General features: G+C 38.6%; 2 protein-coding genes across 3 annotated transcripts in view; both read right to left on the bottom strand.

Annotated features, from left to right (window-relative positions):
- The window catches only part of FHL5 (four and a half LIM domains 5), a 172,522-nt gene that overhangs the window by 66,821 nt on the left and 82,010 nt on the right, over positions 1-23,691 (bottom strand). The window contains exon 1 of one of the 2 annotated variants that reach the window (XM_063443583.1): positions 2,953-3,253. The exons of the other annotated variant lie outside the window; for it this stretch is intronic. The gene's annotated coding sequence lies outside the window, so the exon portion shown is untranslated. Of the gene's footprint in view, positions 1-2,952; positions 3,254-23,691 lie in introns of those variants that run through there. 2 annotated transcript variants of the gene reach the window in all.
- The window catches only part of UFL1 (UFM1 specific ligase 1), a 54,256-nt gene continuing 41,730 nt past the window's right edge, over positions 11,166-23,691 (bottom strand). The window contains exons 13-19 of the mRNA XM_063443582.1: positions 22,735-22,855; positions 21,430-21,596; positions 20,091-20,221; positions 16,954-17,034; positions 15,168-15,253; positions 14,486-14,666; positions 11,166-11,724 (exon numbers count right to left, since the gene is read on the bottom strand). Of these exons, the coding sequence (XP_063299652.1) occupies positions 11,506-11,724; positions 14,486-14,666; positions 15,168-15,253; positions 16,954-17,034; positions 20,091-20,221; positions 21,430-21,596; positions 22,735-22,855 (986 nt within the window). The 3' untranslated portion in view covers positions 11,166-11,505. The remainder of the gene's footprint in view (positions 11,725-14,485; positions 14,667-15,167; positions 15,254-16,953; positions 17,035-20,090; positions 20,222-21,429; positions 21,597-22,734; positions 22,856-23,691) is intronic.

The following is a 23,691-nucleotide window of genomic DNA, read 5'->3' as shown; positions in this document are numbered from 1 at the left end:
CCTGAGAGACACACACACACACACACACTCGTTAATTTGACCCACCCTGACAGACACACACTGTCACTGAGAGTTTGTGTCAGTGTGTGTCAAATCAGTGAGTGTCAAATGAGTAGGAGTGTGTGACTGTCTTTGAAAGTGTGTGTCTGCCAATGTGTTTCAAATCAGTGGGAGTTTGTCAGACACAAATGCTCATTGATATGAATCACACTCACTGACAGTCACACACTTTCACTGACACACACTGGCAAACACAATCTCACTGATCTGAAGCAGTCACTTGGAAACAAACTCACTGACAGACATGCACACACACACACACACACAATGACAGACACACACATTCTTGCACACACACTCACACATTAATATTTCTTGTGGTTCTATTTTTTTTTTTAGGCCCCCTCAGGCCAATACCTACCTTTAGGAGTCCTCTGGGTTGTCTTCCTGGGGTTCATGGGTGACCCCAATTTGACTCTAAAATGGGAAGTGATGGGGAAATCTTAATGAAACTTTGACTCAGACACTATTTTACTTTATAATTTTTTTGTGTGAAGGAATACCATATATACCTTAACCCCAAATTGAGCCTGACCAACATAGTCCCAGCTAAACATCTTGTTTGGTAAATGCTAATTTAATTGTTTGTATTTATGTGAGTTATCATTTCCTGCTGTATGCAATATATGGCGATTTACTTTTCTTACAGAATCATAGAAAACACAAGAGCGGTGCTATTTGGATGCAAACGTGCATAAAATAGCACTCAAATCGATTTAATGAAGGACATAATTCAACAAATGTTCTGGGTTCTCCCCTTTCTCAGTGCACATTGCCCTTAATGCAGATACACAACAGTGTTAATTTTACTTAAAAATAAAAAACATTTTTGTTTTAGTCATATTTTAGTAATCTGAATTGTTTTAGTTTTAGTCTAGTTTTAGTCGACTAAATCTCCAGTAGATTTTAGTCAACACGACTAAAATCTAATGGGTTTAGTAAAAGCCTCTGTCTCTTTTACCCCTTTCCCAAGCTCCTCTAGGTGTCTATCTCCCAAGCCCTGCTCTGTATATTTTTGCCCTTCCACAGCCGCCTCTGTGCAATGTTAATTTTGGCGGCAAATTTAATAATTTTTGACTAAAGAGCCATTTTAGTTTTAGTCGTATTTTAGTTATCTAAATTGTTTTAGTTTTTGTCGACTAAATCTAAAAATTTTTAGTCGACTAATATTGTTAATCGACAAAATTAACACTAATGCACAAATTCACAAAATATAAATACAGCATAAGCATATACAACCTATGCATACATCAAGTTAAATAAAACTTACCCCCCCCCCCCTCACATACCGAAGTAAAAAATATTCTTAACATGGAAATGTCTACTTGGGGCATTGATTTATGTAACCCCAACACCCATAATGCTTTCTTTTTTATTCTCAAATTTATTTATTTATGATTTCATATATTATTTTAACACATAATACAATACAATACATATCATACAAAGTGGCATTATGACAATCAATGTATGTATAAATCACATATAGTCGTGAGCATGGTTCCCATACATAATAAATAACCGTACAGCTACGTCACTTAAACACACAATCACTAAGACGAATTATTATTATTATTATTATTCTCAGTGTATTAGATAAAAACATGCTCTTTTGAGGGCTCAATATAAAGGGCGGTAACCTTTTCTATGAGTTCTCATTATAAATGGATGAAAATCCATATCCCGAGTGATAATGCTTTATTTACACTGCTTAAACTCTGATAAAATGTTTGTAGAAAAAAAAAATGATTTCAGAAAGTATTGATAAATGCAGTTATCGATTAAAAGTGAATGCACCTCATTTCAAAATAGCTTTTAAATGCCTACACTACTTTCTATCAATCGCTTCTAATACACGAGTTATTACTCACTAAGATTAATATTTCTGAGTTTCTCTCAGCCTTGCCAAAATCATTTCTTCAAGTGATGAATTATTCCTGATGCGCTGGGATAACGGCAATTAGTGCATTAATTCTATATATGGCGTTAAATAATTACAAGGTTATCCTTTGAAAAGACCTCGTTCTGGCTGGTCTACCAACCCATAGTCATAATAGATCTTAGAGATATCTTTCTATGGCCAACAAAACTGCGTAACATATATCTGAAAAAATACAACTTAGATGTTGCCATGAATCATTGAGTTTTGTTCAACAATAAATATAATGAATCAAAGAAATACAAATGTACATGCATGTATAGTTCTATTTCGTACAAAGATAGCCGGACTATACTGTAATGTATATCACATTTATACGTTCTATTTTTCGTGTAAAGTTCAAAAAGAGATGCAACTAGTAAGCACATTTTCTTGTTTCCATGGAAATCACTCCATTTTTAGAACGTTGCCTCTGAATCAGCAGTGAATATTATAACAACCGTTATGTACTATTAATCTAAAATAAGGAATTTTCATTACACACAGCTGGATGGGGTTTCTATTTCTTTTGGAACTAAATACAAACATTCCATCGAAGGTAAGAAATATTTATTATTATTATTACATTCATCTTTTAAAGACGGTGAAAAAAGCTCTTAAATTTCAACGCAACTTAAACGCAACAAATATAATTAAACTCATGACTCATCTTGTGCTTTAAACTGCTTACAGGGTTATTCATTAAACACTGAGTTTTACCAAATTAAATTAGCTTTGTCTTTTGGATTTAAGATGAAATTGAATGTTTAGTGAATAATTCTGCTAATTTCTTTTTTTTTTTTTTTTAAATGGTAAAATAAGTACTTGGAAACAAAGCAGCTATTAAAGAGCATATATCACAATGTACATTTCACTAAAGATTCAAACACTCAAGTGGAACATTCCGTACTTGCATGGTACATCATTGGACCTCGGGGGGTTAAATAATAAAACTACTGCAAATATGTACTTACAGCCTCTTCTCTTTCTCTCTACTGATTCCGCGAGAGAAAAGCATAAAGATGCTTCACCCACAAATACAGCCGTGTAGAAGTAATGGGATGGTTTGGAGAAGGTCTATATTTGAAGGCTTGACAAATTTTGGCACTTGCAATGAATTAGTTCGTTTTTCTTCAAACTCTTGACATCCAAATGGCTGGCTCTCATTACTTTTCAGGACAGGATGTTTATATTCAAGATTTACATTTTGTAAATTTAAAATAAGCAGCATAGATTTAATAAAGAAAGCAAAGTTCAGGCTGCTTCCTTTTATCCATGGCCAGAACCCAAAGGACTAATGTGCTGGAATGTCAGTGGCTGAAGAAATGCTTGGAATGTGTATCGGACGTTACTCGGTGGTGACCAGTACATGAAGCCAGAAATCGTGAATTCACTGACACGTCACATTAAAATCAACACGAACTTAATGTGGGAATTAGAAGACAAATACTAAACGCAAACGTATTTAATGTATATCAGTTGTGCTTAAAAAGACGTTTTAAAAGTAGGTGACGTTAACTCCTTCACAACCAAATCTTTTTTTGTGTAGTTAAAAAAAGATGGTTATTTGAGACCTGGAATAAATACTAGGACGAAACAGCAATTTTATATACAGATTGCAGTTCTGGGATATTCTTGGCAGAATAATGAGTAGATCCTACTTTGTCTGATGGTAACTTTGGATTGCATTGGAAGTTTAATGAATTTACAACGCAGTTTTAAACAGATCTAAAGATTATATCTTTATGAAATACTAAAGTGGCAGAGTCACTTTATAATGTGGTACGGGCATATGCCACAAGTCAGCATGTGAAATCTCTGCTATTATTGTGAAGCAGACAGACCTAGAAACAACAGTGTCTCAGCCTCAAAGAGACAGACCATGTATACAGGGCGTGTACACAAGAGTGTTGACATGTGTATCACATAAAAATCAGCCTCTACAGAACACGTTTCCATGTCACACCAGCTGATATGTCATTGTCACGAAGTATTGGGTGGGCGGATTTAAAATCTGCACTATTGATTAACAACACACACACTCTAATAGTCTGTATAAAAAAATATATATAAAAAATAATATATAAAAACAAACTTAGCTTAATGACAGCTTCCCATGGCAACTTTCCACATAGGTGCCTAGTAGAACAAATGGATACAAAGATAGGGGAAGACGCTGTCTATACCTATAAAAGATTAACCAAACATAGTGAAGACCGTTACAAGTATGTTATAAAAGACACGCTATCAGGTACACTCACAAAATGTAGATAGAAAATTAGCATAGAAATTACCACCATCTACTCCTGTAGGGGGGTCATACACTGGATCCACTGGGTGCAATGGGTTTGAAGATCCGGAAACCAAAAGGAGAGCAGGAACAATAAGTATGGTAGAAAAATAGATGTTTTATTTTGTTAAATAAAATAAAAGGCACTGGTCCAATGCGTTTCGTTCAATCAGAACTTCATCAGGGACCTCTTAGGTTAAAATAATCATACAAAATAAACAATCTCCATACAAGAAAAAAAATCCGCTGTACCCTCCCTCATCCCACAGTCTCAATATATAAGGCAACTCTTGATCCTATTGGTGGTGTGGTGGGTGTGTTCGAACTCAGTTCCGGATTGATCATCAACTTGCCGCACAACAGCTGATCGTAGTATTTTTTCCCGCTTTTCGAATCTTTCAACATCACCGGAAGTGACGTTTGCATTCCAACTCGCACTTCCGTGCGTTCCAGCGGTATCTTCGCGTCAAAAGTATATTGACCTCCGTGAGTCCCCATAGTCATGTGTGCACATGCGCAGTTGGCAGATTACTCTACTTAAAAAAATATCAGCATATTGCAACTAATAGTCGACACTAAAAAAAGGAAACATAATATCAATACGAAAATTCATAAACCATGTATCTAAATGACACCAGATCTTTCGTGTCTCCACATACAAATTATTAATTATTACACTATTGATTAACCCATGGAGTGATGGGTAGGCAGACAGCCTCAGCACTGTCCATGAGCATTGACCCCTTCAGCAGTTTTAAATGCCTACTGCTTAAAAGGTGACAATCATACATCACAAGGATTAAAGCGGCACTGTCCCTTTGCAGGTTTTCTTTTTGAATTATACATTTTGTGTCTCTCATTACCCCTTTTTAGTTTGAAACTCAATTTAGTTTGTGTTTTTAGTTACACAGTTGTTCTCAAAAGTTTGCATTCCCTTTGGATAATTGGTAATATATGTACCATTTTTAAAGAAAGCATGAGTGAGCAGGCAAAACAAATATAATTTATTTCTTATGGGATTCAAACTCAACTGTAGGTTATAACAGAATGGCACAATCATAAAACAAAACATGACAACAAAGAACAAGATGAAATTACCCATGTTTCCAAGTCTGCATACCCTTAGTTCGTAATACTGTGTATTGCCTACTTTAGCATCATTGACAGTGTGCCGTCTTTTGTAATAGTTGTCTATGAGGCTCGGCTCGGCTCCTAATTCTTGTAGGTAGTATAGCTGCTCATTTGTCTTGGCAAAATGCCTCCAGGTCATGCAAAGTCTTTGGTCATCTTGCATGAACCACATGTTTGAGATCTCCTTGACTTGATGATATTACGTTCAGGAGACTGTGATGGCCACTCCAGAACCTTCACCTTTTTCGGTTGTAACTACTGGAGGGTCAACTTGGCTTTGTGCTTAGGGTCATTGTCATGCTGGAAAGTCCAAGAGCATCCCATGCGCAGCCTTCGTGCAGAAGAATGCAAATTATCTGCTAGTATTTTTTGATTACATGCTGCATTCATCTTGCCATCAATTTTAACAAGATTCCCCATGCCTTTAGAGCTCACACAGCCCCATGCTTAACAGTGAGGATGGTATTCTTTTCACTGTAGGCTTTGTTGACCCCTCTCCAAACATAGCACTTATGGTTGAAACCATAAAGCTCTCGTCACTCCAAATGAGTGTGCCAGAAGCTGTGAGGTGTGTAAAGGTGCTGTCGGGCATTTTTTAAATGGACTTAAAAAGAAAAAAAATTCAATTCTTAAATAATTAAGTCATGCATATCAAATGACCGTGACAAAAAACAGGGTAGTGAATTAGCAGTTTGTACAATAAAGCACAGGGAAATAAAAAAAAAACATAGAAAGTAACATTGTGGGGGGCGGGGCCTGACTGTCATGGAGGGTAGACGTGCCTTGCTGGAGCTCCTCGCTAATCTTGGCTGTTAAGGCATTTACTGACCACAAACAGCTCCAAAATAAGACAACAAAGAAATTTACTGGCCCTCAGTCCTCACGGGAAACCGGTGAAGCGGCCCATGAGCGGGCAACAGAACGACAGTCAGGCCCGTGAGAGCATGCGGCCTAGCACACGCCGGGCGGGAGAGGCGGCCGATCTCCCAGCCTGGAGATGCCTGGTACCCATCTGCTGCAAGCGGCACCCCGCAACCCCCCCCCCTCCTTGGACCGGCGGGGGTGATCCCGGTCCACCTATGGGGAGCCTCCCTGGCATGACGGCAACAACTGGGAAGTTAGCCGGAGAACCGAGAGGCCCACCTAAAATGGCGGAGACCACGCAGACCTCAAACAGCCATGAGGTGAAACACGACTACGTGTCCAACCTGGACCGAATATTCCGTAACTTCTGGCTACAACTCGAGCAAAAACTGCTACAGAGTGCCCCAACACTCCTAGACAGCCACTCACCTCGACAGCTGCCACCCGATCCACAGCACCAGCTTGCAGCCCCTGCGGGGAACAGAGCCGTGAAATGGCGGCGGAGGGACAAGCACCTCTCACCCCCACACATGGCGGCAAAGCGGAGGAAACCACTGCAACCAAGCACGGCACACAGACGGCTCCAAGCACGCAAGCGATGAGAGGCAAAGCACAGCGTGAAAAAACCCATCTCACCAACTCATCCCCGCTTCCCTGGGCGACATTCTGGAGGAAGGCGAGTCAATGCTCATAAGCCGCTCTCTGGGATGGCACACTCCTGGCAACCACAGCCACAAGCACAAAGAACACCCAGAGGCAGTGGACGGATTAAGGGACTCAGCTACTTGTCTAACGGCGGGAGGCAGAAGCATGCAGGCATCCGTGGCAGGCGACGACCTCACACACTGAAAAGAGGACTCATGTTTCCTACTGATAGCAGCCTGCCAATAACGGGCATCGGCTAAGCAGACCTAGGCACAGGTCCATCCATGGCAAAGTCTATCTTAGCTGTGAAAGGCAAGAATTATAATCGCTCACTCCTACTCCTACTTTGTACGAACTAAGGTGGTAGCCATCTGCTGGACACCACTTACTTATTCTTAGCAGCCCACGTTATTTTTATAGTTTTGGTTTCCACCCATTTAATTGCTGTAATTGTTTATCCTAGGGCTTAGCTTGCATGTCTTTCCATATTAACTAAAGTACATAACCATCTAACATCATGTCAAGTATGCCTCTTATGCCAAAGCCATGATCATTGCGCTCAATTTAATATTGCTCTCCAAAACTGCGATGCCATGCTCTAACAGATCACTAAGTGCGAAGTTAGGTAGTCTGTTACCTTATGACAACTGTTTAAAATACAACTGTATATGATATATGCCTGCTGTGGCAATGTAACCAGATTGGATCGTGCAGGCCCCTTCCTCGGGTGGAACACCACTGAGGTCATACTAGCCTCTCTTACTGGCACCCTCCCCATTGCTGTAGAGCTATCCCGGCGGTGATAGTCGAGATAGTGCAACCATTAATTAACACTCTGCTAGCCTCCCGAGCGCCTACACCGACCATTGCGCCCAGCGGCTCCCATGCCAGGGAATTACCTACTGTTTAGCCTGTTACCTTATTTTGAATTATTATATTTGTATACACCAATGTCAATCCAAACAAGATGTTTCACACAATCTAACTGTTCTCTTGTTAAGTGACATTACATGTCTCAGCCTGTTTCTCGTTAAAAAAAATGTGCAGTACTATCATATGCCTCAAAAGTCTTACGCTTCTTGAAATGCCTGTGTTTATTGTCGTGGCATAGCAAGCCTGTCTGTTAAACTTTTGCACAATAAAAATAAAGAATTGAAAAAAAAAAAAGAAAGTAACATTGTACATATTGCGCTGTTATGGTAAACACTGGTACCTCAGAGCGTCATACATATTTTTACGATTCGTGCATACACTGAGCGAACTGGTCTATTGGATATGCATCATTTGTACTCAATGGTGCGGTAGTTGCGCCAAGTGGAGGGTGATTTAGCGCTTATTCCTCGACTGTGGGTGCTGTTTGTGAGTTTGCTCTGGGTCTGTTTGTAGTGCTCCTGTGCATTTAAATCACTCATGTGTGAACATGAACAATTTTTAAAAATTTGTAACTAGGCTTTTTTGTGCCATTGGCGCAGTAAAGACTTCTTTCTGGCAACTCGACCATGCAGCTCATTTTTGTTCAAGTATCGTTGTATTGTGCTCCTTGAAACAACCACGTCGTCTTTTTCCAGAGCAGCTTGTATTTCTCCTAAGGCTACTTGTGGGTTTTTCTTTGTATCTCGAACAATTCTTCTGGCAGTTGTGGCTGAAATCTTTCTTGGTTTTACCTGACCATGACTTGGTATCAAGAGATCCTCGAATTTTCCACTTCTTAATAAGTGATTGAACAGTACTGTCAGGCATTTTCAATGCTTTAGCTATCTTTTTAGATCCTTTTACATCTTTATAAAGATCTATTATCTTGTTATGCAGGTCTTTTGATAGTTATTTTCTGCTGCCCATGGCTCAGTTATCTAGCCTGCTCAGTGCATCCCCATCAGAGCTAACAAACTCATTGACTATTCATACAAAGACACAAATTGCAATTTAAAAAACCACAGGTGAGGGAAATTAACCTTTAATTACCATTTTAACCTGTGTGTCTCACCTTGTGTGTCTGTAACATGGCCAAACATTCAAGGGTATGTAAACTTTTGATCAGGGCCATTTGGATGTTTTCTGTTATCAATATGATTTAAAAGAGAGTGCCTTGCAAAAGTATTCACCCCCTTGGCATTTTTGGTGTTTTGTTGCATCACAACCTGGAATTAACATGGATTGAGGATTTGCATCATGTAATTTACAGAACATGCCCACAACTTTGAAGATGTTTTTTTCTTTTTTATTGTGAAGCAAACAACAAATAGGACAAAATAACAAAAAAAGCCAATGTGCATAACTATTCACCCTCCTAAAGTCAATACTTTGTAGAGCCACCTTTTGCGGCAATCACAGCTCCAAGTCGCTTTGGATAAGTCTCTATGAGCTTGCTACATCATTCCACTGGGATTTTTGCTCATTCCTCCTTGCAAAACTGCTCCAGCTTGTTCAAGTTGGATGGTTTGCGCTTGTGAACAGCAATCTTTAAGTCTGACCACAGATTTTCTATTGGATTGAGGTCTGGGCTTTAACTAGGCCATTCCAACACATTTACATGTTTCCCCTTAAAAACCACTCAAGTGTTGCTTTAGCAATGTGTTTGGGGTCATTGTCCTGCTGGAAGGTGAACCTCCGTCCTAGCCTCAAATTACGCAAAGAGTGGTACAGGTTTTGCTTAAGAATATCCCTGTATTTAGCACCATCTATCTTTCCCTCAACTCAGACCCAGTTTCGCAGTCCCAGCTGCTGAAAAACATCCCCACAGCATGATGCTGCTACCACCATGTTTCACTGTGGGGGATGGTGTTCTTTGGGTGATGTGATGTGTTGGGTTTGCGCCAGACATAGCATTTTCTTTGATGGCCGAAAAGTTCAATGTTAGTCTCATCAGACCAGAGCACCTTCCTTCATACATTTTGGGAGTCTCCCACATGCCTTTTCGCAAACTCAAAACGTGCCATTTTGTTTTTTGCTGAAAGTAATGGCTTTCTTCTGGCCATTCTGCCATAAAGCCCAACTCTATGAAACGTACTTATTGTTGTCCTATGTACAGATACTACAGTCTCTGTTGTGCAGCTCCTCCAGGGTTACCTTAGGTCTCTGTGCTGCTTCTCTGATTAATGCCCTCCTTGCCCGGTCCGTGCTCGGTGGACGGCCGTCTCTTGGCAGGTTTGCTGTTGTACCATGTTCTTTCCATTTGGTTATGATAGATTTGATGGTACTCCTGGGGATCATCAAAGATTTTGATATTTTTTTATAACCTAACCCTGGTTTACTTCTCAACAACACTGTCCCTTACATGTTTGGAGAGTTCCTTGGTCTTCATGGCAGTGTTTGGGTAGTGGTGCCCTTTGCTTAGGTGTTGCAGCCTCTGGGGCCTTTCAAAAAAAGGTGTGTATATGTAATGACAGATCATGTGACACTTAGATTGCACACAGGTGGACATCATTTCACTAATTATGTGACTTCTGAAAGTAATTGGTTGCACCAGAGCTTTTTATGGGCTTCATAACAAAGGGGGTGAATACATACACACATGCCAATTTTCTGTTTTCTATTTCTAAAAAAATAGTTTTATATATATATATTTTTTTCTCATTTCACTTCACCAACTTAGACTATTGTGTTCTGATTCATAACATAAAATTCAGATTAATAAAACATTGAAAGTAAGGCTGTAATGTAACAAAATAGGTATAAAGTCAAGGGGGTGAATACTTTTGCAAGGCACTATGTGTATATATATTTATACACACATACATATATATATATATATAGGCAAGTGAGCGAGTATCATTAAGATGCAATGTACATGAAAAAGGAAAACTGAAAGAAAAAGAAAAACATGACAATGTCACTTCTGTTAACACTCATAACTCAAGGTTAAACCTTTGTTGACGGTGTAAGCCAGTGTCAATTTCAGCCTAAGATAATGTTTAAGCAGTGAAGCAGCTTGCCTTATTTCCCAAAGCTCCAGAGCAGTAGAGACACACAAGGCAGGTGCAGTGGAGAAATAAAATTCTCTACACAAGGTTCCATTTCTAGGTCGCCATGGTGACTTGGATTTTTGTCAAGTCCTGACCTAGATAACCAACATTCTGAAAACAATGGAGAGAGCCTGGGAAGAAGTCCACGCATAAGCATATGTGATTTCCTTCAGTTTATAAGATAAAGCTTATTTAAATAAAAAAATACAAAAAAATTTACTGCAAAGCTGTAAATCGATTTTAGTACCTTGACCACTTTTATTGTATTCATGTAAAATATGAAATGACACACATGTAATAATTTAGCCTGCCATGGACTGTTTATTGTAGATTGCATGTTACAATGCTTATATGCTGCGCTACACAACTAAAGCACGATTGTGCTGTTCTGTTATAGGTAGAACTTGCCAGTTAGCCTTTGGTGTTTTAACAGCTAGCATTGTGTGTGAAGCCCAGCCTACCATTTCCAACAGCTTTATTGCATACTTAATTACGTAATACCAGCAAAAACATTGATAGAAATTGGCTTTTTAACAATAGCTTGATTTAATAAATGCATTGAATTGGTTGGTCTTTTTAATGTAAGCAGAAATTAAACAAATTATATAAGTCCATAGCTATACAATATCCGATGATTATTCTTCTGTATTAGAGATTTTTCTTGGTCGAAGGACTATATCTTTGATGGCAGTTGTTAGCTCCTGAAGCTCTTTTCTAATACTTTCTGGTCCTTTTTCGGTCTCTGTTGCTGTATCTCCCAATGTGTCGTGATCCTCATTGTCATTATGTTTTGTCTGTCCGATTAGCTGTTTTACCACAAGGCCCTGGTAGTTAGCCAACAACTCGTGCTGATCCTGAGGAAAAGAGGAAATAAATAAATAAAGTACAGAGGAGAAACGTATGAACAAAATTAAGTGGCTCAGTTGAGGTTATTTTACTTTTAAAGGTACACTCAAGACCCCTAAAGCACTTCAGTTTTCTGGAATGCTTTAAGCGTGAACCTACTTTTTCCAGTTCCTAGTTTCAGTTGCCAGTTTCAAAAGAAACTGGCACTTTTATGAATTAACTTTTTAAGCAGATAGATCCTGCTACTTCCAGGTTTGTTTAGCTCAGTGAAGCTAAACTTTAGATGGAGCAATTGCTCAGAGCACATGTCTTGCAAAGACTTCTCATTGAGTTGAATTGAGAAGTCTATGATTGGACAGCCCCAAAAAGTCTGGGTTGGAGGCTGTTTTAAGATATATCCCCAATGCAAGAATGCTAGATTACACACGTGTATGTTTTTATTTGGGATATATCTACTAAACAGTAATTTTGTAAACATTTTATTTTGAAAGTGGAGAATCCCTTTAAAATCAAACAGTTTGTTCATAAAGCACATTTGCCCTAAGACCAAAAAGAAATGCATTTTACTTCAGTACAGCTTGGGAACATCAAGAATGTCCTGATTTTTAAAACAGGAGTTGGCTGTGGCTAGCCTGCCAGACTTTACTAACACCATAATGAAATAATAAATGAAATATTAAACACAAATATGGGCACCTACATTGATAATATATACAAGATAATACTAAATGTCAAGAACCAGTGTAGCCAATATATAAATTAGCCCATTCCCTCCAAATCTTGGGGATACATAAGCTAGTTTTTATGCTGTACTGCAAAACTGTATCTAGATATGAAACAAACACCTAGCAGTTTATTCTATAAACAGCAACTTGTAGTGAACAGAAAACTAAACTGCAATGCAAATTGGTCTTTAATTCACCACACTATGCTGTATATTAAAATTTCTGAATGTACTGCACAGCTATGTCTTTTTTATGTCAAACATAGTGTTATGGATAGAAAAACAATACTAAATAAAGTAACTAAAAGTAAAAATTAGTATGCCGCAGTCACTGTGAATTCACTTTTAGGGTTATTCATTAAGGACCGAAATTGGTTAACATAACAAAATATCAACTTTGCAATTCTCACATTTACTAAAGGTATATCTGGATGAAATGTGGTTATTTCAATCAAACAAGTGCATCTCATTCAGTACAATCTAGGGTCTGGTTTGAAACCATTAAATCTCATGAGAATCCGATACCAAACATTGGAATTATACCAGATCACAAAACAGATTATTTATGTAGGTGACTGCATTTAAATCTTGACTATTTGCCTGTAAGCAGCACTAGTTCTATTATTGCTGATGCATGGGGTCACCCTTCAATATTAGCAATGCCCCCAACTGATGTACACGTGTGAAAACAAAGGTGGACTCATTGCCACTGCAGGGGAAACGAAGGAAAAGCATAGAAGGAAACCTGCCTTATTTTTATTTATGTAAAAGCCCATTCCAGTAAAATATTAATGGATGATCAGCAACCACCATCGCAAGCTTGGTTGGGGGTTATGGGAGGACTTCGTTGCTCAAGTAACTATACGAGATTTGTACACTGGCAACTAGGACTGCCAGAGTATAGATTAGGGATCGACTGATATATATTTATTATTTAGAACCGATACAAATACCGATAATCTGTGAACTTTTAGGCCGATAGCCGATAACTGACCAATATTCTGTAAATTTTCCGTTTTGAAAAAATAAACAATTTCTACACAAATCTACTGTTTACTGAACATGTTTATTTAATATATAACAAATCTTGTTTTTAAGTGGTGAATACACAAAATATACATGCCAGTCAGACTTTATGTTTTCAAGAATATTTAGTGTTCCTCTCCCTTCCCTGTCCCTTAGTGTACCTCTCCCCTCCCTTCCCTGTCCATTAGTATTCCTTTATCCTCACCTACCCTCCCTTCCCTGTTCTTTAGTGGTCCTCTCTCCCCCTTACATCCCTCAATATTTTTCTCCCTTCCTGTCCTTTAGTGTCTCTCCCCCACACCCCCTTAGTGGACCTCTCACCTCCCTGCTGTGCCTCATTACTTCTCTTGTAGCGTGGCTGAGCACAGCAGACTGCGATACAGGATCTTCAGTTTCCTGTAACCAGCCGGACTGACAGGAAGTGCTCTCTCAGTGAGCACTTCCTGTCAGACTGGCCGGGTACAGGAAACTGAAGCTCTAGTCCTATGGTCTGCTCTGCTCCGCTCAACCACGCAACACTGAGTGACCGGTAGAGGGGAGCGCTGTGCGCTTCCTTCCTGCCTGTCACTCGATCCTTGCGCCTCCAGAGCCGGAGCACCCTAAGATGGCCGTCTGTGCTGCCTTATGGACGTGTCAGCCCAGCGTGCGCTGGACCACCGCCGCCTCTCACATTATCGGTATCAATAGTGGCCGATACCAATATTTCCCAAACTCCGGAATTTTGGCCAAACTGATAATCGGTTGATCCCTAGTACAGATAGTCTGGAATTAACAAGCAGATAACAAGCAGATATCAATTGTCTAGTAATATGTGGGCATTCGCGTCTATTCAAATGCTGAACGCCCAACTCCAAACAATGATAAACAGTATCCAGATTTAAAATCTAAAGCTCTTCTCCTGTATGTACTAGATTACTTTTAGTAATCCACAAACAGAGGCATTATTAACACTATTTCATAATATCAATATAGCACAATTATCCAAGCGATTTTTTTTTTTATTTTTTTAAGCAGAATACCTGTGGGATTTTTGTGTGCAGGAAAGCAATAATCTGTGGGACACATCTCCCTGGGGCATGAAGCATGCAGTGTGTAGTCAGCTGGAACAGCAGAACGGAAGTGAGATGTAGGACTAGAGCTGGATCTTCTGTCACCTTCACTTGTTCTAAAAGAGCCTGCCTGTGCTGGAACAAAACTTGCCTGTAAAAATAAAATAATCGACTGTTTTACTCATTTACTTACAAAATGTTAAAGTATAAAGTATGTTCTGGAGAATTACATATTTAATGCAGAACACAAATATAGCACAAATACATTGTAATAGTAAATGTAGCTGCTTTAATACAAAACAAAACAAAACAAAAAAATGAACAAATCATTTTAAAAAAAATGGTTATTTACCAAACTCCAGATTGTAGTGAATTGCAATCCAAATGGCAAACTTTAGCTTAGAAAAGCTAAGCTCCATACAGTGGAGTAGAATTTTTTTCCAAATCAGGTAATGATATCTACATTTTCCAACTAAGATTAGAATCTACTATATTTGGAGTTCAGAGAATAACCCTGCTAGACATACTGTATATGTTTTATGGAAAAAAATAAAATTCTTCTGCTGCCATCTGACAAATAAACCAACATTTAGAAACTGTCTTACTAAAATTATCTGGGAGCATTTACAAAAACTATACAGAGCTATGATACCTTTCTTTCTTCTTATCGCCTTTTTTTATTAATATGCCACACGCTTCTACTGATGTGTCCAGAAATGAAAGAAATTCTTCTATACTCTAGTAAAAAGAAAAAAAAAAGGATCATTAATGTATGATTTCTTTAATAATTCCATAATATTCTTTTACAAAATGATCAAACTAACATTAGAACCAGCTACAACGCTAGGTGGGAAAAAGAAAACCGGCTATGGCACCTCCCATATATGTTGACTGAAGCCAGCTATATACCATAAACATTAACATCTTCTATAATCACATTGTAACACCAAATCTTTAGATTATTTGTATTATAAAAGCCTAATTTATAAACTCAACACCTTCTGTATTAACCACAAATGTACTTCTTCTCATGTCACAATATTTATTTATTTTTGGGGGAGGGGGGGTGAGGGTGATAACAATATTTTTTATACTTTTTGTTGATATCAATTTTTTTTCCTCACTTTTTTCAATCAGAAAAGTATTCTGGTTTTTTTTTTTGCCTAAGTGGATAGGACTATGAAAAATGACAGACTTTAGGTAGAGGGAAGTTAACAGGTTTTGGATTATTTCTAGAACAATTTAATAAATACAGATTAGAGAACAAAAATAAGGCTATTTTCCGAATGCTTTTCTAAATTAGCCCTCAATTCTGACATCATGTTAGGAGGTAAACAGACTCTACCATAATTTTACTTATACATGTGTTTTTCGTACTTTTGAATCAAACCCAAACTGAAATGCAAACTGGAAAGTATATTGGCTGAGGACAGAAACATTAAATGATGCGAGGAATCCCTGTGTGTATTTTTATTCACATCATAAACTTTTATTCATATCCATATTAAAATATACTCAACTGCATAGAGTTACAGTTTAGACATTTTCAAATTGTTTATTAACTTCCCATAGTGTACATCTCAAAATATTTTTTGTTCCTGTTTTTCTTTACATAATCAGCGATGACCTTTATGTAAAGCTATCTGTTGATCAGTGCTCCTTGTAAGATGTGACTCAAGCAGTATATAAATATTTTCTGCTTAATTTATTTATCTAAACAGCAATTTAAAATATATATAAGAGAAGAAGAGACTTGTGTCACGGCTTGTTTAACACCTTAGTAGGAAAAACTGATGGACAGATAAAGTTACCTACGGGTACACCCTGTCAAAAACAAAAGTGTTAAAAATGCAGCAACAATTCTGCTGTATGTACAAATATGGAAAATACATTGCTTGGTAAAAATTAAAACCAAATAATACACGTGCATATATCTGGATAGAAAAGACAAAACACTGGATTTACTGTTTAGTTATTTCAGATACATCCAGGATTTTAATAGTGGTTCAAGGATTTCTCTTATCACCTATATTATGTCCAATAGTGTCCCTCCTAAATGCCTTGCAAGTTAGATTAAATAAACCAAGAAACCTGTGGAAGACCCTCAGAGAATGAATATTAGGCTAATAGATCACTAAGGGCAATGTCCAATTAGCTTTGGCTCACTTGTACCAATAAAGATGGCACAAGTGAACATATATTAGAGATGTAAACTTTCCATGAGCATCAAGCGTTAGCTCAACTAGACTTGAAAAGCCATGCATGGTTTTCTCTTTTTTTCATACTAAAGTGAAGGTAAAAAAAAAAAATATAGGGAAGAAAAAGAAATACAACTAAGTGACTTTAGATTTTTTGAAAATTCATTTATTTGTCCCAAAATGTTGTACTGCATTAAACCATTATGTGTTCTAAAATAAACCTGTAGTTTTCACACTTACCTTTCCAGATAATGAACCTTGAAGTTTTGATAAGGGGCCTTTAGTCTCCTCTTGAAGTTTGTTTAACATCTTTTTTCTAACCTGAAAAGCAAAAATTAGTCGGATTTTTGTCAGCGCGTAACTACTGAATAAACTGATAGCAACCATACAGAAAGAGCACACGCATAGCACTAATGTTTAAGTAATTAATCTAACATTAAAAAAGTATGCTAGGCAAAATATTTCAAACTAACTTCAGACTTCTGTAAAACTAAACACACTAAACAAAATGTGGGATTACATTAATCTAAACCACAAACTAAATTCTGTCACCAAACATACAATGAGAACACTCATTTTAAGGACAAATAATAAAAATTCTCACACACGGCTAAAAACTTCCACTCATCACTAGACATTGGTAAGTAGAGATTCACCTCTGGTGAGCAGCAGCTAACAAGGTCTGACTAGTAGCATAGGACTGCTAGAGATTTTATATTATATTATATATATATATATATATTTTTTTTTTTTACTGCTTTTATAGAAACAAAAGCATCCTAAAATGAAATGGAAAGAACGTATAAAATATTTTATTTATTTATATACCTGTCACAGGTGCCTCATCCCAGGGCCCTATTTAGCCTTGTACTGCAGAGAACCCCAGGTGGAATTTTTTCCCCCAAGTAAGTGGGTTAATTTCATAAGAGCAGACATTAGGCTGTTAGTGTAGGACCTGCCAAAGATGGGGTACATTGACGTTGTGGCAGGCTTATGCAATGTATGATCATATAATGTAACTATTTCGGTGACACGCAAAAGCAAGCAGCTTACATTCAGTGCTGGAACCCCTGCTGACAAAATTTCTGGTCCTCTGATTCCAACAGTGGACAACAAAGCAGAAAAGGCTGGTGCTCATCAATGCATGGAAGAAAGGCTCAAGAGATTTACAGCAGTCACAGTGGGAAGATCTAAGTTGTATATCTGTCATGTGACTACTGACTTATTTTGTACTGTTTTTTTTGCTTAATCATGTGTCTGAATAAATTATTGGATAAAGAAGGCAGTATGATGCTTTGATTTTACTTAGCAGATTATTAATTTATTTGTTGAACCTTTGGACTAAATAGATCTTTATCAATTTTGTATCAGTATTTTAATTTTATTTTCATTGACTCCTTTTGATTTACATCTACTATTTGATTTCCTTTTATGATCTGAGCCATTTTTTTAATTCTTTATTTTGTTTGTGCATTGTTGGTACATACAATCTTGCTTAGCCACAACAGCTAGTGCAGGTATTTTCTGTCAAACAAAGGTATGCAGTTGTTGGCATCAGTAAGGTAACACATTTTTTTTATATAGGAAATTGTTAAGGTTATTATTGTTACATGTTGAAAACAGTGAGATGTCTAATGTGCAGCATCTGCTTAAGTCATGCAGGGTGAGTATGCTCAGAGTACCTATGGGTCAGGGTGCAGCAGTTGCTGCTCTGGTCGCTAGGTGGAGTCTAGGTTGTTGAACCAGGAGCGTGTTGGAGAGGCTTACCCTTGCATATACACCTGGGTCGGTTATACCGGCCGATTTCTCTAGGGATTATAAAGGGGGGCCGGGGAGGGGAGAACAAGTAAAAACTAGTGCGTTACACGCACGCATCAATGGAGAGGGCATGCAAATATGCCTAAAGTAGTGGGCAACATTCAAACTCAAAAACGCAAAAGTATAACATAACGTAGAAAGACTTAAGTCCTTAATGTTGATGATGTCAGAGAGTTCATGGCACCGATGCAGATGCCTTTTCTCCCCTCTGGGCTGCCGGTACAAAGGGTTGCGCTGTGGCAGGATTCCAGGTTGTAGTAGTCTTCGGCTTGTTAGGTTCCACTGGGCCTGGTGTCTGCCTTCCCAATGTGAACTGCTGCAGGATATCAGGTATTTCGGTAGCTTCATGTAGTTTCAGATGACCAATGTCTCTGGGTATAATTAGAGCTTTGGGTGCGCTCCAGCGATAGGGTATGTTGTGTGCCAAGAGTCAGGGGTCGCAGAGACCGTCTCCAGTCCATGGTGGCCTTAGACAGGTCTGGGTAAAAGGTTAGAGAGTGGCCCTCAAAGTGGAAAGGTGACTTATTGCGTACGGCCGCCATGAATGTCTGGCGATCTCGGCCGTGTTGAAATCTTAGAATGACATCGTTCCCTTTTTCTGGTGTGCCGGTCTGCGGTCTGGAGATGCGAAAGCAACTGTCCAGTGGCATCCCTTTGGCCTGTTTGGCCGTAGAGCGTGGTGAGCAATCTGCGAAATAAGTGCGGCAGCTCTGTGGTCTCTACCGCTTCAGGTAGGCCGCAGATTTTAAGATTCTTCCAGCGCCTCCTGTCCTCCAGCGCCGCCAAATTATCTTGATGCTGTCTTTGTGTCTTTTGCAGGGCAGAGATTTGTTGCTCCACTGTATTCAGTCGGGATTCTTGTGCGGCGGTATTAAGCTCCGCGTTTTGCAGGCGGGCTACCACTCCACTGATCTCGTCCCGGAACACTCCTATGTCGGCTGCTGTATTGCAGCATAGTTCACCCAGCATGTCTTTGAGTTACCACCTCTGTTAAGCTAGACTTCTTGGGTGGGTAAGTCGCTCTGCTCATTGCCCCAGCGCCGTAGTCATCTTCTTCAGACTCAGTGGCCTCGCTGAATGAGTGCTATAGGCCTTCCAGCTGTGGCGCCATATCGGCCCTCTGGTAGTTTTGAGGCCTCCGCAGGAGTTCTCTGATGTCCGCGGTAGATGGAGGTCTGTCCGGCTTCGTTTTTTTTGTTTCGCCGTCCCATGACCATCCACGAGCAGGCAGCTGCCCAGGTAGCCGTGAAAAGTAGGTTTTTCCCTCCGTTATTATGGTTATTGTGCAAGTGTCTCTCTGAGCTCGAGACATGTGCGTCCTCTCAGTATGGCTGCTAGCTCCGCCCCCCCTGATCTGAGCCATTCTTATTGATTTACAGCTACTGTGTGTTTTCCCTACGATCTGAGACAGTTTTAACATACTCTACCTAATTTATTTTGGGACGCTTTTGTTTCTATATTAAACAAAATCTGTAAAAAAAAAAAAAAAAAAAAATGAAAAGGGTAACTTAATGGACAACAAGGATCATACAGTTCCACATTTCCTTTAGTTTACCGACCTCACTTGTAATGGTAGAGTAGTCTTCTACAGCCATCATGAAATCAGCAGCAAGAAAATTGAAAATCATATTGGTAATATCTGTGCAAATGGTCTTCAGGAGATGCTTAGCAAGACTGCTTTGTGTTTCATCTGCAAAACAGGCAAACGTCATCTACAAAATAGGACCGTCTAATAGTGGTGTACACAGAAGAAAAATGTACCATGAAAGGTCCATGTTATGTAAAAGGGGAAACAATGTTTACCTGAAGAAGAAAATGACTGAAGAAATAATCATTTTTATAGAGCACTTGTCATGGGGAATCAGCATGCTCCTTGGAGTATGCTTTTAATTTGTAAAGAAACATATAGTTATATAACCCAACTGTAAAAGATAAATCGATGGAAGGACAAAACAACAAGTTGACCCTGCTGGGAATTACTGCTGCAACCACTGATCAAGTGCTGCGTTTGGTACAATCACCAACTGAAGGGTCTCAATACTATATCTAAATAGATCCCTAATTCAGGCCAGGTTACAATTATATATTATTATTGTTACTAATTTTTATAAAGCGCCAACAACTTCCGTAGCGCTGTACAATGGGTAGACTAACAGCCAAGTATTTGTAACCAGACGAGTTGGACACACAGGAACAGAGGGATTGAGGGCCCTGCTCAATGAGCTTACATGCCAGAGGGAGTGGGGTAATGTGACACAAAAGGTAAGGGTAGAAAAGTAGGTTGCTAGGATAGAGTTCATTGCGGGCTTAGTGTTTTGTTTTGATGACAGTTGCAGGAGCGGAATCAGGGTGCGGGGAGGAAAGCTGTTCACAGTTTAATTGATATGCTTTCTTAACCCCTTAAGGACCAAACTTCTGGAATAAAAGGGAATCATCACATGTCACACACGTCATGTGTCCTTAAGGGGTTAAAGAAGTTTTCAAAAGATTTTTTTGAAGAAGTGGAGACTGGGCGAAAGTCTAACAGAGAGAGGAAGGGCATTCCATAGGAACGGTGCAGCCCTAGAGAAGTCTTTAAGGCGAGCATCAGAGGTAGGGGTATGAACAGAGGGTAGACATAGGTCTCCGGCAGAGCGCAGGGGCATAAACAGGACATATTTGTGAATTATTGAGGATAAGTAGGTCGGAGCAGCATTGCGTAGAGATTTGTAAGCAAGTATCAGTATCTTAATCTTTAGTCCTATATCTTATGGGAAGCCAATGTAGGGATGACAAAGGGGGGGAGGCGTGGGACGTGCGGGCAGACAGGAAGATGAGCCTCGCTGCCGCATTCATTATGAATCTCATTTGTAAAGACTGGGCATGGTTTCCTAAATTCCACCATATATGTATACCTACCTGAAAAATGCTTGATTCCCCTTTCAAACAACCTGATATTATTGTAGAGGTTGGAAAGCTCTTCTTGGAAGTCTTTCATGGTTTGTTTTCTAGTGGTCCCTGATGCCAATGTTGAAGAGGACAAGAAAACCGATCTCAAAACTTCCTGGTAACTTTTTGTTAAAGGCCTGCAATGAGTAAACAAAAATGTTCTAAAAACACGCTTCTAGTGTATTTGTACATTTAAGATTTAAAAAAAAACAGAATTCCAGTGGTAATAATGGAAAATTTTAAGTGCCAAACACAACAGAAATAAGAGGTTTGAGAATTAATTTTAAAGCAGATGTTCTCACGAAATGAAGCAGTGAAACACACATAATTAGAAAGGCTGTGTTTCAGTTCATCAATACATTCTCAAGTCTAGTAACAGAAAAAAAATAGTGCAACTTTATAATGTACAGTGTGTTTAATAGGAGAATATATAAATTGCCATAGTAATGAGAAACATTTAGAGAACCTTAATTAGGCATATAGGTATGATAACAGTGGATATCATACAAGACTATATACCGTAATAATGTAAACAGAACCTGTTTGGTTATGAATGCACATTGTCTATTTACAATAACAACAAAATCATTATACAGCTGTCAAACAAACTCTTTAGTGATTGTACTATGCTGTAGAATTTGCCAGTGTAATATACATAATGACATTTTACTTCATTTCTATACATCGGCCATACTGGTTATAGACAAGTATTGCACAACACATCTTATGTAAGACTGGAACATAGCCCTATCTGTGGTGACATTAATAAAGGTCAGCGGCGATCCACAACACGAGTCACCCAAGTTCTCAGAGTATCTAATGCTCACTTAATTCCACTGCTTTACTGAATGAGCACATAACTGCATGGTTTAGCAAAATCATTTTAACTATGACATATTCAATCAATATATGTGAAAGGCAAGTAACAAAATAATTATCAAGGTTGATGAACATCCTAGTAATTGGCAGCAATCCCATTTCCCAAAACTAAAACTTAGAAATGCTACACTTTCCCGTCACTAATTAGTTGTTAACTTCCATTTTACAGTTCTCGACAATAAAATGTAGAATATAATAGGCCTTGGCATTTTACCATAGTCATCATTTTATTGTAACACGTAAATCATGAGCGTTTTATGGACTTGTCCATTATTTCCATGGAAACATTGTTGCAATGGGCTAAGTTATTTGACAGCATTGAAAGTGTTAATGGAAAGCTGTCGATAAAGCTAAAGAGGAGCCATCAAATCTTGCACAAGGATAAAATGATATAACCTTATTAAATTTTCAGAAAGCTCAAGGATCAGCTCATCTGGGCAGTCAGAGGCATGTTTTCGTAAAACGTTCTGAATTTCGTCCAGAGACATAAATGGGATCTCGCGTTCCTTTGGTTTATCTGATGTAGAGGGAAAACCGTAATTAAATCGCGATTGAAAATACGACCTCATTAAACTGTCCAACAGTACAGGCTCAGAGTGCTCACTATATATCAGTTTTATTATTACTGGAGCAAGACATGCAGAATGTGTTTAATTATTTCAAATAAATCATCTGATTTTAAGTGTGCACCAAGAAGCAGCGAAGTTTAACAAAAAAAAAAAAAAAAATGTTCTGGGAGACAGAACTTGAACCAATTTAATTTTGCATACTCTTCTCAAAACATTCTACACTTAAACTAAAAAGGAAATGTCATCTACAAAAACAAATGATGTCTATTTCAATATTACAACTTGATCTATACTTTATAATATCGTTAACCAGGGGCTTTTGTCAGTTATGTAACTTGCTGTGGTATTGACATTATTACTCATCTGAAACTTTAATCATTTCAGAAGGATGGCTGGATGAATATAGCTTGCCAGGGACGGAACCTGCAATTTTCACATGTGCTACAGATACTGCAGCTACTGTATATTGTTAAGGGATTGATTAATCTATGGCAACACAGAAATGGAACCTGGTGCTGGGAATGTCACTCTAGTGCTCAGGGGAGATCACAAAGATTTCCTCTCTTCAGCCCCACGGCCTGCAAGCAAGCGATCTCTTGGCTTGTGGCTTCAGAGATTCCTTGCTATTATGTGACACATCCAGATTCACATCACCAGCAGGATGTGCTGTGATGTTAAATCCTACCTGCATTGTAAATAGGAATGCAGCTCTGGTGAGCAAAGGGAGCCCTAAAGGCAAGTTCATTTTGAATGTGGAATTGTCATTTGCCTGGAAATCACACTA

This window comes from Pelobates fuscus, chromosome 2 (assembly GCF_036172605.1).
Source record: "Pelobates fuscus isolate aPelFus1 chromosome 2, aPelFus1.pri, whole genome shotgun sequence".
Classification (NCBI taxonomy): Eukaryota; Metazoa; Chordata; class Amphibia; order Anura; family Pelobatidae; genus Pelobates; species Pelobates fuscus.
Note: the sequence above shows the minus strand (reverse complement) of the source record. Positions and strands in the feature narration are given on the sequence as shown.